This window comes from Manihot esculenta, chromosome 5 (assembly GCF_001659605.2).
Source record: "Manihot esculenta cultivar AM560-2 chromosome 5, M.esculenta_v8, whole genome shotgun sequence".
NCBI lineage: Eukaryota > Viridiplantae > Streptophyta > Magnoliopsida > Malpighiales > Euphorbiaceae > Manihot > Manihot esculenta.
In genome coordinates, this window is record NC_035165.2 from 32,594,747 (window position 1) to 32,611,242 (window position 16,496).

At 33.5% G+C, this 16,496-nt stretch overlaps 2 protein-coding genes across 11 annotated transcripts in view; both read left to right on the forward strand.

Annotated features, from left to right (window-relative positions):
- The window catches only part of LOC110615210 (kinesin-like protein KIN-UC), a 41,636-nt gene extending 39,735 nt beyond the window's left edge, over positions 1-1,901 (forward strand). For all 5 annotated transcript variants that reach the window (XM_043956891.1, XM_021756977.2, XM_021756979.2 and 2 more), the window contains 3 exons: positions 117-260; positions 816-944; positions 1,429-1,901. In XM_043956891.1, coding sequence (XP_043812826.1) covers positions 117-260; positions 816-944; positions 1,429-1,577 — 422 coding nt within the window. In that variant the 3' untranslated portion in view covers positions 1,578-1,901. The remainder of the gene's footprint in view (positions 1-116; positions 261-815; positions 945-1,428) is intronic.
- A 2,711-nt stretch (positions 1,902-4,612) lies between these two features.
- The window catches only part of LOC110615211 (probable acyl-activating enzyme 16, chloroplastic), a 41,764-nt gene continuing 29,880 nt past the window's right edge, over positions 4,613-16,496 (forward strand). For 2 of the 6 annotated variants that reach the window (XM_021756980.2, XM_021756984.2), the window contains exons 1-5: positions 4,614-5,134; positions 5,207-5,404; positions 10,874-10,988; positions 12,019-12,106; positions 13,892-14,103. In XM_021756980.2, the coding sequence (XP_021612672.1) occupies positions 4,967-5,134; positions 5,207-5,404; positions 10,874-10,988; positions 12,019-12,106; positions 13,892-14,103 (781 nt within the window). In that variant the 5' untranslated portion in view covers positions 4,614-4,966. Of the gene's footprint in view, positions 5,135-5,206; positions 5,405-10,873; positions 10,989-12,018; positions 12,107-13,891; positions 14,104-16,496 lie in introns of all 6 variants that reach the window. The other 4 variants (XM_021756985.2, XM_021756982.2, XM_021756981.2 and 1 more) reach the window with 4 other exon arrangements.

Below are 16,496 nucleotides of genomic sequence, written 5' to 3' on the forward strand. Positions count from 1 at the left end.
ATGGGCTGGAACTTTTCTAAATATCTTGCTTGAAAATGAACAAAGACAGATTTTTGAAGGCTCATGTATCAAATATAAGAGATTAGTGTTAAACGGATAATTTTGTTGCATAACAGAAAGGTTGCATATGATGCTTAAAGAAGATGGAGGCATAAAGGCCCTCTTGGAAATGGCAAGATCCGAGTATAGTGATGTCATTGCACAAGTTGCAAGGGGGATGGCTAATTTTGCAAAATGTGAATCTCGAGGCATACTTCAAGGTCTGTGGATCAGTAACGCTAAATATATTAATTTGCCCTTGAATTATTATCTTTTTTGCTGTTGAGCTCTTGACAAATAATTTCTTCAATTGCATTCTTGAACTTGGAAATGCATTCCCTTGAGCCTTGAGTGGATGGCAGTCTGCTATAGAATAATATCTTTTACTTGATGGTCTAATATATATTGAACTTGGCATTATTATTATTATTATTTGTTGTAACCTACTATTTTTAATATTATCCTTTTTATTCATAAATTACTAATTTCTTTCAATTGTATCCAATTGCTTTAGAGGGTGTCTACATGTTAACATTTTGTGGAGATTCAAGGCAAACACGTAACATATTAGTAATTTGAAAGATGTAGCCCGTTCTAAGCTTTAAGAGCCATCAAAAGATGGTATTTTGCCAAAATTCACCTGCTGCATGATGCTGCATGAAATGCTTCTTCCAAATCAACATGACTATGTTTCGGTTTGCCAGTATGTAATATATGTGATTACTTACAAATTATTTCTACTCATCATTATTAAAACAAGCCTCTTGTTTCTACAGGACACAAAAAGAGCCGTTCACTACTAATGGAATATGGTACTCTTGAGTGGTTAATTGCTAACTCTAAAACTACTTCAGCTTCAACCAGGCGCCATTTGGAGCTAGCTATTTGTCATTTGGCTCAAAATGGTAAAACTACTCCTTATGCTTGAGGTTTGACTTAGTACTAAGGATCTTTTACAACTATGAGGAAAGTTTGAAACCAAATGTTAAAATTCTACATAAATTAAAAAATGATTGGGAGGAATTACCTTGAATAAGAAGCATCATGATACAGCTTAAAATCTTGTGTTAATAAGTTTGAAATCTTATCAAGCACAGAAGAAAAAAAAGGGGAAAAAATAAAGGTATATTTGAAGCGAACTAATGATGCAAGGGTTTATAAATTTGATAACTTGTTTAGTTAAAGTTGTTAGGCTCAATGTGCTTATTGAAATAGAATTGAACACAATTCAGCCAATTTATAGATTGATTTCCCGAGTGATCATTTTACAGTTCCACCTGTTAAACTATTAGCTCTCTATTGTTTGGTGCGTCATGTATGCATTTTTCTTGGCTTTCATAGGCGAATTATGCATCTCCTGCAACTAACACAATTCTCTACCATTTGCAGAGGACAATGTCAAAGATTTTATTTCTGGAGGAGGTGTTAAAGAACTTGCACGAATATCAGCTGAATCTAGTAGGGATGATATCCGCAACCTAGCGAAGAAGACACTGAAAATGAACCCAACTTTTCAAGCTGAGATCCTTGGAATGTAGCAGCAAACTGTCAAGTTTCCATAATTTCCTCCGAACAATAGAATGTTTGGTTACAAAATCAATAGTAAATTCTTCAGAATTTCTCTGATAATTTTTTGAAAAGCTGTCCTGGCCACAATACATCATCTTCCATTTTTCCTGGGCCAAAGATCTAAGTTAGCCCCTCAAACTTTTACCTAGCATGCAGTTTGATTCAATTAGTTCAGTTGTATCAATTAAGCCCTTCAGCATTTGAAAATTGATTAAAAGTCAGTCGTTAATGTACTACTAGAAGAACAACATATAACAAAATGAAATCCTCCTTGGTTGTGAAACCAATTCATGTCTCTACTTTACCCTTCATTCCTTGTTAACTTGAAAAGCATGTATGTCGCTTCCCCACTTGACAACACTGAGAAAAGTTATTTATGGCTTGCATCTCTCATATTCTCCAGCCAAATCAATGGAATGCATGACCTTCAATAACCTAGTGATGCTACATTAGGCAAATTAAACTCTAATAGTTGGGTCATGAATCAAGTGTTCGAGTCTCTTGGCCTGCTATATTAGGCAAACTAAACTCTAAGTTGCATCATAATAAATGAACTAATTAAGGCGATTTTCTAGGTAACTTCGATTTGTCATCTCGCATGGCAAGGCATTAATCGAGGCTCGAAGGTGGTCATAGTTTCCCAACAAGATTCTAACTCTCATATGAATAAGTATCAAGGCACAGGGGGTGTTCCAATCACAATTTACTTAGAAGTTTTGGGAAATGGAACAATGGTTTTAACCCAGCTGTTGAAAATAATACGAAACAATTCTTTAGGACTCCTTTTATACTGCATAAATACATTGTACCACAATCAATAAAATATTGAATTATGCTATTTCTGCTCATGGTACCAGAGCAAATAGCATGTTCTTCTTGCTGAGATTTACTTTAGCCTTTCTCCTACTCTTTTACCCTGTAACTCAAATGGTTGATGCAACATATCATGATGAATCTGCTGTGAACCAAAGCAGCAAAGCCGTCGAAGAAACCGAAAAACCCACCGATGAGATATACAATCTGCACAACTCTGATCGCCTTGGGTTGATTTTGGTTACTGCAACCTCTGATTGCCAGTAACTACGATTCCTGGAGCAGATCCGTTGTTATTGCCTTGACAGCTAAGAACAAACCTGGTTTTATAAATGGAAAATGTGAAATACCTGAGGTTGATTCTGCCATATATGAAAAATGGTAGAGAGTGGACAACATGGTGACCACCTGGATTCTGAACCTCCTGACAAAGAACTGGCAGAAGCATCCATTTACACCACTCCTACAAAAGAACTATGGAAAGAAATCAAAAAAAGCTTCAGTGAAAGCTATGGGCCACTGCTCTACAGGCTAAAGAAGGAGAAAAGTTCTTTTACTCAATCAAATATGCCTATTATGGTGTATTTTACCAGATTCAAAAAATTATGAGATGAATTGATGGGTTAAAGGCCCTTTCCTTAGTGTAACTGGTGGTGCTTCTAAACTTTTGAGTGAAGTTGATAATGAAGATAGATTGGTCCAATTTTTAATGGGCTTGACTTTTAGCTATGTAAATTCTTGATTAGAAATTTTTAACATTGAAATAAAATTCAAGCCATGTGCTTCTAGAATTATTATATTTTGCTTGTATATCTAACATTTATTTATTTTTAATAGAAAATGGATGTTATTCTGCGAATGATTAGTAACCATCTTTCGGCTAACTTAACCTCCTCCGTCCGTGGACGAACCTTGCGGAGGAACCCTTAGGTTTTCGGGGCATTGGATTCTCACCAATGTTTGCGTTACTCAAGCCGACATTCTCGCTTCCGCTTCGTCCACTCCTGCTCGCGCGGGTGCTTCCCTCTAAGGCGGAATACTCCCCTACCGATACATTTTTACATCCCACAGCTTCGAATGATGACAATGATAAAATTTGGCAAACTATAATATATGAAGTTAATATTATATCTTGCTATTATGTGTCTTATATTCATGAAAATTTTTGTATGAATTCATTCCACACTATGGTTACAAAAAATAATGAGAGGTAATGAGAAAATATGTATTAATTTATTCAGAATGGACAAAGATATATTAATAAAACTTTGTTTAGACCTGATAAAAAACTATCACTTAAAATGTTCTAAGAAAATAACTATTTTAAAGAAAGTTGACATGTTTTTATACGTTCTTTTTTTGGGAGCTTCAAATAAATAAGTTCAATAAAGAGAAACTATCAATAGGAACTTTCATAAAGTTCTAAAAGCAATACTGTGCTTATTGGTTGGTCTAATAAAACTAGCAGATTTTGCATTAATTAATATTCCTAATGAGATGCTTAACAATGATAGATATATGCCTGGCTTTTAAGGTTTCTTATATTTATGTATAATATTATATTATAAATATTAGAATAAATTACACTTTAGTCTATGAATTTAAGTATAATTAACGAATGATATGCAATATCTACCTAGAATATCATGTGGGAGATGGAAAGGTTAGATATGCAATTTAGATTTTTAATAGGGAGATGGAAAGGTATAACTCAATTGGATAACTTTTTAAGTATGCCATTAACAATAATTTTCTTCTCAAGATTTTTTACTCTTTTTTTTTAATCATGTGGGAGTTAGAATTAATTCTCGTTTATCTTATTCTATCCATGTGGGAAAGAAGAGTAAATGTAAATTTTTTCTTTTTAGTAATTTTATATATCAACAATATATTAAACACTCAATGAGCCAAACTAAATATATTTTAAATATTAGAGATATTTTTAAAAAATTTTAAAAAATAGAATAAAATTATAATAATTAAAAAATAATAATTTAAAAAAATAAAAATGATAAAATAAAGAGAATATTTTATTAATAAAATAAAAATTTAAAAATTAAATTATTCAATATTAAAAAAAGGAGAAATTAATTTGTCGGTTTTATTAAATGTCAGCGAGTATATTTCAATTATCCTATAATTTATGGGGATACAGTGGCTGAATCCTTGTGGGTCCACACCCAACCCAACCACACCAGTGGCAGTCTCCTACGGAAGAAAACCTCATGATTTCACGCTTGGTGTTCTTTCCTTATCGGACATTTTACATGTATGATCTACTGTCCCTTGAAAAACAATGGAATCTTCTCGTTTCGCGTTTTATATTAAACAAATTAGTAAAAGCCAAAGAATCATTGTCCACCCTTTTCTCCTTCAACATCGTCTCTTTCTTTCTCTTCGTCTCCTACTCTCTACCAATAAAAGCTTCAGTTGGTAGGCTAGGCTCAGGTTTAAGTATTGGAGTTTGAGTATTGCTGAATCTGTAAAATATAATTCCTCCATCTTCTTTTTCTTCTTTTCCAAATAGGAGAAGCAAGGAAAGGAAATGGCTTCTGTAACGACTACTAACCTTATCTACTCCATCCCTTGTGATCGTATACACGCTTTCCACACTCAGTTTTGGTGTAATTTCAAGAACTACAACAGAATCTTGTTTAAAAGATGCAATAGAATCTCTTGGGTGGGACGATTTCGAGTTTATTGCGAATCCGAGGTGATTCTCTGAAAATTTTAATGCTTTTTGTTGTTGGGAATTTTAATTAATGTTGTGGGTTTGATTTGGTAGGTAGAGGAAAAGAAGGTGAGAAGGTGTTCGCCTTGCCTGGAAAAGGCATTGCTTACGAGTAAAAACAATGGTGCCATGGCTTCTGATGAGTGGAGAGCAGTTCCTGACATTTGGAGGACTTCCGCTGAGAAATATGGGGATCGGGTCGCACTGGTGGATCCTTATCATGACCCACCCACAAAACTGACTTATAAAGAGGTTAGTTCTGTATTACTTGATTCTAAATTCCTTGTTTACATGCTTTTTGGCTGGTTTTGCTTTGATTTATGGCCGTGTACGAAGTAGGATCTCTCTTTTTATTTTTATTTTTTATTATCGTTTTGTACTTTTTTGGTTCTACATTTATTTGCACTAGATTTTATTAAAAGTGCATTGTTGCAAGTTTTCTATACTCGTTATAAGTATTTTAATTATTTTTTATTTTTAGGGTCTTTAAAATAGTGAACATTATTCTGTTTAAATAGACGAATCTGACCAAATCAAATTAATTTGAAAATTTGGTTTAGTTTTTATTCTTTTATGTTCAGTTTTTATTTTATTCTTTTTTATTTTTATTTTCAAAAATTATGGTTATGTTTAGTTTTCGAACTGAACCTATTAATGACTAATAATATATTATTTTTTATAATATAGAAAGATTAGACTGTAGCTAACCTATAACTGCTTCAATTAAATTTTAAAAATTAAAAATAAGATTTGAAAAATAAAAAGTTCAATTGATCAAATCAAATTGAATCGAACCAGGTTGGTTTGATTCAAATCAATTTCTACTCAAAATCGATTTGATTCGGTTGCACTTGCTTTGTGCGTGATGTTCGTCCATATATCATGAAATTGGATACCAAATCCCTCAAATGTGTCTTTTTTGATTATTCCAGCCTTATCTTGTATTTGCTGATGTTATATTCTTTGAGTCTAATCCTTTTTTCTCTCAGTCCCCCATTTTATGAAAATCAGGGTGAGAAAAATAATTTATTATTATATTCAGTCAAACAAACAAGTGTCTCTACCTCAACATCCTACAAGTTGCCTATTTCAGTCACTGTTCATCCTGTTATTCATGTTTATTATAAGAGGTTGGAGACTCTTGATTTAGGCCATGCACCAACAGCTTCTTCGTCGGAAGATCCCGCCACCATTTCCACTCCTGCTTTTAATTTAGACCTACCCATTACTATTTGCAAAGGTAAATGTACGTTTACTTATCCCATTTCATCTTCGTGTCTTAAAATCATTTGTCCCCCTCATCTAGTTGTTTTATCACTGCTTTGGAATCTATTACTGTTCCTAAAACTGTTAAGGAAGCCTTATCCCATCTCGGTTGGCCTACTGCAATGCAAGAGGGAATGGTGACATTAGATCGTAATGGTACTTGGAACCTGGTACCTCTACCTTCTAGTAAGAAAGCAATGGATTGCAAATGAGTTTTTACAATTAAGGTGAATTTTGATGGTTATGCGGCTCAGTTAAAAGCCCACCTTATTGCTAAAGGCTATGCTCATACATATGAAGTTGATTGTTCTGACACTTTTTCTTCGGTAGTCAAATTGGCTTTCTATTCGCTATCTTTGGTAGCCACCTATGATTGGCCTTTACATCAATTAGATATAAGGAATCCTTTCCTTCATGGTGACCTTTAAGAAAAGGTTTATATGGAGCAACAGCCTGGCTTTGTTGTTCAGGGGGAGTCGGGTGAGGTTAAGGCCAATCTAGCCTTGCTGCAATTTTTGATCGATCAACTTGTGCTCCTGCTAAAGTTATCATATGACTCAAATATGTAACTCAAGTTTGTGCAAGAGAGCACTTTAATTTTTTCAGGAATAGTTGATGATCAGAAAGGAGTTGGAATACTATCCTTAGATATTGCATATGCTCGACCCATGTTCTACTGAACACCAAAATGTTATCAAAGTATACTAAAATGAATTTGTGTAAATATGGCCCACATATCTCATTCACGAGAGTTTGGAATGTGGAAGGGACATTGGTGAGCCCAAATGACAACTACAAACTCAAATTGGCTGTGATGTGTGCGGAATGTAGTCCTTTTGATATTTGGTGGATACATGTAGACCTAGTGATACTCAGACCTTGAATCCAACTTAGTGAAAAATTGAGCTGCTCCTAATTCTTCTAACAACTCATCAATCTATTTTGGGAACCAATATTGCTGGACAGGAAGAAAGGGGTTAGCTGGGTCTGAGTATGCCTTGTTGCAACATGGCAGCACACTATTTTTCTACTCGATTTTGTTGCTTAGGGTGAGTGCTTCTCATAATGCTTACATTTCGTCTCTTAATACTGATCTATGAATTATTAATTCTGGTGCAAATAGGCACATGACGGACTTTGCTAAATGTTTTTTTAATTATCTTCTATGTATAAACAAGGATACTGTCAGAATAGCCGGTGGTTCTTTCACTCCTCTCTGGAGTCGGTTCTGTTGGGTGTAGTCCAAATATTAAGCTATCTTTTGTTTTTTATGTTACTCATTTTTCTGTTAATATTTTATCTAAAACTAAACTTTTCTTAACCATGACAATGATAGACTGCACAATAACTTATATTTGTTGAAAGGGATCTGAGTTCTAGTTCATCTTAGGATCTTTTTGGAGAAAATATGGATGTCAACTAGGAAAACATACAATGGCATAGGCGGTTGGGACATCCATCCTTTTATGCTTTAGAAAAACTTTATCTTGACTTATTTTTCAAAACCCAGTTTGGTTTTTTATTTTGTGATGCTTATAAGTATGCTAAGCATACAAGCTTATCCTTTAAGTAACAATAGGAGTATAATTCCTTTTGTGATTATCCATTTTGATGTTTGTGAACCTACTCAAATTGTCTCATTGTTTGGTAATCGCTAGTTTGTTATTTTTATTAGTTGTTGCACTCGGATGACTTGAGTTTATTTGATAAAGACAAAGAGTGATATATTTTCTTGCTTTGAACCTTTTCACAAGATGGTTTGTACTTGATGCTAAAATAAAAATTACGAGAACCGATAATGGCACAAAGTATATGGATAGTAATTTTTCTTCCTATTTGGAATCTAATGGGATACTATATCAAACTAGTTGTCTGTACACTAGTGCTCAGAATGGTGTTGCCGAAAGGAAAAATAGGCACCTGTTGGAAGTAGCCAAATCTCTTCTTTTCATCATGAATATTTCAAAAACTTATTAGGGAGATACAGTCTTAGCAACAACTTATCTCATTAATAGAATGTCTCTTAAAGCTCTTACCTTTAAAAGTCTTTTAGAGGTGCTACAAGGGAAAACTACTTATACTATTCCACCAAAAGTGTTTGGATGCAAGTGTTTTGTTTATTCTAGGATAGTTGGGAAACTAGATTCGAAGGGTCTTAAATCTAGAAAATATTTTGTCAGTATGGATGTTACTTAGAGAAATTGAACCTTACTTCAGTACTGCCCAATCACCTTTTCAGGGAGAGAGCAATGAGAGAGAAGAGATAATTCCTAGTTATGTGATTCTAGAGAGTTTTACTCAGGGGGAGACTACTGTACATGGAGAAACTCCTAACGTGGATCAGAGAGAGATAATTGGACGTTTGAACAAACTAAATTTAAGGAGATATTCAAGAAGAGATAAAGTAGAAATAGAAAAATCCATTGTGCAGCGTATTCGGTATCAAGAATCTTCCTCTTCTCCATTTGACGAGTTATCTCTAGCCCTTGAACCTCTTGATGATCTAAATAAACCAATTCCTTAAAGGAAAATAGTTAGTTCTTGCACTAAATACTCTATTTTTAACTTTCTCTTTGGTTCTCTGTATCTATTGTATAAAGCCTTTGTCTTGTCTATTTTCTATGTGTCTTTTTCACATAATTGGAAAGAAGCTCTAAAAAATTATAAGTGGACTGGAAGGGAGCTATGGTTGAAGAAATGAAAGTCTTGGCTAAAAATGATACTTGAGAGTTGATATTTCTTCCACATGAAAAAACCAGTTGGGTGCAAGTGGGTGTTCATTGTGAAATACAAAGCAGATGGGTCAATTAAAAGATACTATGGAGTGAATTATCAAGAGACATTTGCCTCTGTGCCAAAATGAACTCAATCAGAATATTGCTATCTTGCATTATCTGCCTTATTAGGACCTACAACAATTTGATTTGAAAAATACATTCTTCTATAGGGACTTAAACAATCATTATCAACATAGCAATGCTGATCATACCCTGTTTATCAGACATCATAAGAGTTAAATTACTCTTCTCATATTGATGATATGGTAATGATAAGAAATGACAAAGAAGAGATGGTTCAATTGAAAGAACTTCTGAAATTCCTCCCAAAAATTCTTCAATTTCAAATTCTATGCATACCGATATTGTATTTCTCCACACTAGTATGTTATGCTCTTTTACCCTTTATAATATGAATATTGAAGTTGCTATGTGTTTCCTATTTCTATTAACCACTTTGAATATTGAAAGAAAATGAAGTGAAGGATTATTTTTAATAGTTGGAGGCAAGAAGCATGGTTTTTAAATAACGGCCGCTATGTAACGTGTTTTAGGGGGACTGTTACCCTGTTATACAATGGCTCTCCCTGATTTGCAGGCATTACGGTAATGACCGTTGCATAATGGTAATGACCCTTATCAAGAATTAAAATTCTTTTATATCCTTCTTCTTCTGCCTCTTATTTACCATTACATAACGGTAACGGCACCAGTAATTGAAATTCTTTTATACCCTTCCTCTTCTGCCTCTTATTCTCATTTTCATTAGTTTCTACACTTTTCAGCAGCTTCAAGAGCTATATTTTTTAAGTTTTCTCTTCCCTTTCTGTTTTAAAGTTCAATTTTCCCTGCATATTTCTCATATAAACTTAGATCCATCATAAACTACTCTATTTCCAAGCTTATTTCTTCTAAAAAGTTAGTTAAATTTTATTTATTTTAGTTTTTAGTTTTTTTTTCCTTTTTAAATTTTTTTTTTTGTGAATTAAAGTGTTAGTTTTGAGTTAAAATTGTATTTTGAGCTATTAGTTTACTCGATTTATAAATATTATGTTGATTTTTTTATTTTAAACTATATGATCTTTAACTTAAATTAAATAATCTATATTTTATGTATATATGTTTATTATGTATTTGTATACATTATTCTGAATTAAATCTAATCAATATCATTTCATTTATGAACTTTACAAATTTTTTTGAAATATTTGCATAGCGCTAGGGCCGCTACCATTACAGCCGTTACAGGCCTGTTTCCGTTACCCGCAACTGCGACTGCGATTTAAAACCATTGACCTTATATGGTTTTAGCAGTAATCATGTTGGTATGAGAATAAATTACTACATCTTTCTATGTATTTACCTAAGTGGGTAAAGATTAAATTTCAAAATTTACCCTTTTATTCTATGTTAGATTGATGTGTAATTAAGTTTATTGTTCTGTATGGTATGCTGCTTAATATCTGTTCCTAATTTATAACTGGCAAGCTAATTTTCGACTCATGTTAGCGAGTATGACCATTCATTTGGTTCAATTTCATTAACTCTTGAATTTCCCCCCTACTGATGCTTATTCATTTTTTAGTGATTTGTTGTTCTTTGAACAATTGAAGAAAGCAAGTTACTGAACTTTCAGTATTTTTCTCATCAAAGCTTTCTTCTCCCTTCAAAATTGCAGTTGGAGCAGGAAATTTTACATTTTTCTGAAGGTTTAAGAGTTATTGGATTAAAGCCCAATGAGAAACTTGCTCTTTTTGCCGATAATTCTTGTCGGTGGCTTGTAGCTGATCAAGGTGCATGTCGGTTTCAATTATCATTGATTGTTGAAGTTATTGTTAGGCCTGCAACATTTTGCCTATCTTTTATGTGTGAGTTAGCGACTGTAGTTATTTGAGACTATGTTGGTTCCTTAGCCCCATGGTTTTGGTCACTACTAGAACTTTTTTTTCATTTAGAAATAAAATCCCTATAATTAGGATTATGTGAGTTAGTGACTATAGTTGTTGTTGAACTTTTTTTAATTCTATTCCAATTGAATTGATCTTTATAAGGTTTGAGTATTTATATACAAAGAATCAACGTAAATTAGGAATATTTACAATAAGAATGAAATCCCTATAATTAAGCCTAATTAGAATTCCAAAGATCTAAATCTTCCTAATTAGAAACCTTTATTTTTGGTCAACAACTTCAAAATACTATGTTATGATTGGAGAGAAATTTAATATCCTAAAAAAGTAAGAAACATGAGGTTCTCATTAGATCTAGTGCAGAAGTAGAATATGGAGCTATGGTTCTAACGACTTGTGAACTTATCTTGTTGAAGCAACTTCTTCAAGAGTTGACGTGTGGAGAAGTTAAACGAATGAAATTAATTTATGATAATCAAACTGCCTTTATATTGCTTTAAATCCAATCTTTCATGAAAGAACAAAACATATAGAGGTTGATTGTCATTTTATTAGACAAAACATTGAATCAAGTTGTATTGCTATTAGTTTTTTCAACTCAAATGACCGATTAGCAAATGTCTGTACTAAAAAAGCCTAGAGCATATGACATGTATACTCTAACTTGAGTGTGGAGTGTTGAGATATCCTACCTTATTTGAAGCATGTAATTATATATCACAAATTAGGGTCCTAGAAATTAGCCTAGAAATCTGTAATTCTGTAATTAATACTTTCCTTATCAAGCTTGGGGGAATAATGAAGCTTTACTTCACAAATCCCTCCTCTTTTGTTTTTTACACTTTTCATATGTTGTGCATTTGATTTGTATTTAGAGTTGAACTACATTTTGAATAAATTTGTTGTGTCCTAGGTACAATGGCTATGGGAGCAATTAATACTGTGAGGGGATCAAGATCTTCCATTGAAGAGCTATTGCAAATATACACTCACTCTGAAAGGTTTGTATAAAAGTTTTTCTTTTCAGCTTATTCCTTTATCCTTCTTGTGCTTATTAGCCCTATGATTTTACAATCTATTCTAATTCTATACAAATTATGTTCACACCATAACAAGGGATTTGATAGTTTATAGGATTTTTGTACTGGTTGTTGATTGAAAGGGGATTTACAATTTATTTAATATAAGAGGTTGTATTATTGTCATTCATTCTTATAAGTAGATTTATTCCCAAAATTGAGATATTAAACTCTTTCATTTCTTGAGTCTTGAGGTGTTAAGAGATTATTCTAATGAGTTCTTTCTTTATCTATCATTCCATAATGGGATCTATGATCCGGGACCACAACAAATTAGTATCAGAGCTAATTGTCATGAGAGATTCAACAAGCTTAAGTGAGGAATTGAAATCCTTACTTCGTGAAATGTAGGCACAAAATAAGGCTAGATTGGTGCAAGTAGAATAAAAAATGGAAGCTAGGATTGCTCGATTCAAGTCTTGGATGCAAAATATGTTTCAACAGTTGCAAAACTTTCTTAGCAATCCCAATGACAATTAAAATAAAGACTCTGATATAGGTACAAGTAACAACATTAATGTTCCAAATAGAAGCATTCAAATCAAAGATAGAATTGACACTCAGACAAAATTAGGAAAAATGGCTGCCATGAATCTAGCATGAGCATCTAACCATAAACAACAATTGGAGAATAGTGTCTTGTGAGCTAAGTTCATTAAAGAAAAATTAACAGAGGGTGTCTTGAGCCAAATTCATGTGACTTCTACTGGGTAGCTTGCAGATGTGTTTACTGAAGGGCTCAACAATAGAACCTACTATAATCTGATTTGCAAGTTGGGCATGTGCGACATCTATGCACCAGTTTGAGGGGGAGTGTTGACTTATTTGTTGATTTCTAATGATATGATTTGATTTGATTACGAATTCTAGTAATAAATTATGATCCTTAATTATCTATGTAGTTATTTGATTATTTGCTTCCTTTTTAGTTGTAATGCTTTGTGTATAAACAGTCATATAAATCATTTGTAAAGATCAAGATTGAAAATACAAAAACATTCTAAAATTCTCCAAAATTCTTTAGATACCATGAGAAATTATAGATAATAGAAGACTCTTCTTTTCTTGATCTCTAATTGCACCTAGAATCTACTCAATTAGTCAAAAGATGAACATATCAAAATATATAAAAATGAATTTGATAGTTAGGCTCTCTAAGTGGTTCATATCTAAGTTCTATCGTCATCCCTAATTGAACATTCCATCAAACATGAGACAAGCATATAAACTAATTAGTGATGGTGCTAAATCAATTCTGAATATAATATGCATGAGTTTTTGCATAAAATACAAGGAAAGATGTTATAGTTTGTTGCATATCAATCTAATATAAAAAGCAGATTTGCTCAAGAATAACAATTGAAAATTGAAAATATTAGTGATACAAGATAATCAAATCATTCATCATGTTAAATATTGGATTTGCACAATATGGCACAAACAGATCAAAACATATAAAATTGAATTGATAGTATTACTGTTTCTAAGTGGTCCATATCTAGGTTGTATCGTCATCCCTGAATGCGATAATGCCATTTTTGTGGAAGGCTTCTTCACTTGCTCTATTTGATTTATGATAGGACAGTAACGAAATATTACCATGTAAAAGGTGAGATATAAGAAGAGCTTTTCTGTGGATTTCTTTTACCTTCAATGTTTAATGGCATTGGTCATATTGCTTAATTTTTTCCATTCTTATTCCTACAGTGTTGCAATTGCAGTGGACAATCCTGAATTGTTCAATCGGATTGCAGAAACATTTCGTTCCAAGGCAGTTTTCAATTTTGCTATTCTTCTTTGGGGAGATAAATCATGCCTAGCTGTCAATGAAATTGATGGAATACCTGTTTTTACTTACAAAGAAATTATAGACATGGGACGAGAGAGCCGTAGAGTTTTGTTTGACTCTAATTATGCTTGTAAGTTGGTCAGCTGTGTCAATATATCCATTTTATATATCTTTTGAATCTCCCTTTAGGAAACCTTTCCCAGCAGCAGAGGTTTTCAAACCTAAATTTTATACCCCATTTAATATTCTAGAGAGAATGTCTTTCATTTGTTTGTCTTAATTTGGGAATGCAGAAATCAAGTCCCAAGGCACTAGTATTAGCTTTGCAGAACAATTCTTTAACAATGTTTTTAATTGCATGTTTTTGGAAATTATTAGTATGCTTTTGAGAGCTAAATGAATGACAAACAGCAGTAGCATATAACTATGGACATTCAGGTAAAAATGTTATTTGTTATAGTTTTAAGGATTGTGCTTTTCGGTATTTCATTAGAATTAGATAACATACAGCTAATAAGATTTGTTCATTGGCCGCATTACTAGAGTTTGTTGGCTTGCTTCCTTTTGGAATTTTTCACTTCTTTCGTCAATTTAGGTAAGTAGTGGTCTCTAGCTCTTCTACAAACCTTGAATTGATTCTATTTATATATTGTAGAATTATGGTTTGTGGGACAGGGATATAATATTCATTTAACAAAAAATGCCACTGATATTACTGTCACTGATAGACCCAACTGAGTTAAGATTGATGCTCAACTATGTAGTCTTTTGTGGCATTCGTTGGATCCAAAATTGCTTGCTTTGTTTCAATCCTGTAAAACTTGTTGTAAGGTTTGGACTAAGGCCAAAACATTATATACTAATGATATACAACGCATCTATAAGCTTGTGTCAGATATGGTTCACTTACAACAAAATCATCAGGATATGGCTAGTTACTTGGGTCAAGTAGACACTCTGAAAAATGAATTTAATTCTCTTATGCCCCTTACTAATGATGTTGATGCGCAAGAAGGACAACGTGATAAATTTTTTATGGTTTTGGCATTAATTGGATTGCGATCTGACCTTTGCTCTGTGAAAGATCAAATTTTGACTGATTCAGTTATTCCAACTTTAGAAGATGTGTCAGCTAGGCTCTTACGTATTTCCCTTAGTAAGAATGATGCTACAGATATGGAATCCTCAGTTTTGGCTGTACAAGGAAATTAAGGACAAGGAGGCAATCGCAAAGGTAAAGGAAAGAAATTTCATTGCACTTATTGTGATAAAAAAGGTCACACACAGGATGCATGTTGGGCACTACATGGCCGACCACCACGGTCCAATCAATCTGATAATACTGGCAAGCCGGCAGCCCATCTTGCCCAATCTAATGAAGAAGGTCTGCTTCCACAACCTACCAACAAATCTCAGGACCTAGATTCAATTACTTTATAGTCCTAAGCAGCTAAGCAACATCCTCCATCTACCAGCATTGCTCACTCCGGTAATTCCTTTGCTTGTCTAACTAAGTCTTCACCTGTTGGTCCATGGATCCTAGACTCTGGTGCTTTTGATCACATCTCTGGTAATCACAATCTTTTCTCTACTCTTGTTTCACCTTCTACACCATCTAAAGTCACCCTAGCTTATGGTTCACAAACTCAAGTTAAAGGTATAGGAGATGTACAACTTCTTCCTTCTATTTCCTTAACTACTGTCTTGTACACTCCTGAATGTCTATATAATTTAATCTCTATTAGCAAATTGACCAAAAATCTTAATTGTTCAGTAACCTTTACTGCTGATTCTGTTCTTGTGCAAGACTGGAGTACTGGGAGAATGATTGGAACAGGATTTGAGTCGCAAGGATTGTACCACCTTTCCACCTCTTCAGTTGCTTTTGTTTCTACTACGTCCGCTGAGCTTATTCATAACCGTTTAGGACATCCTAGTCTTCTCAAATTGCAGAAAATCGTCCCGAGTCTTTCTTCTTTGTCTTCTTTATCATGTGAGTCATGTCAACTTGGGAAACAAACTCGGACTTCATTTCCCAAGCGAGTCAATAACAGGGCCACTTCGATGTTTGATATTGTTCATTAAGATATTTGGGGTCCAAGTCGTGTCAGTACAACTTTGGAATTTCAGTATTTTGTTACTTTTATTGATGATTATTCTCGTTGCACTTGGTTGTTTTTAATGAAGAATCGATCTGAGTTATTCTCCATTTTTCAAAAATTTTGTGCTGAGATACATAATCAATTTGGTGTTCGCATTAAGGTTTTGCGTAGTGATAATGCACGAGAATATCTTTCCTCCTCTTTTTCTCATTTCTTGTCTACTCAGGGTATTACTCACCAGACTTCTTGTGCCCATACTCCTCAACAAAATGGTATTGCCGAGCGCAAAAATCGGCATTTGATTGAAACCGCCCGCACCTTACTTATACATCATAATGTTCCGCTGCGTTTTTGGGGCAAGGCGGTCCTTACTGCCTGCTATTTGATCAACCGTATGCCTTCCTCTGTTTTGCAGCATCAG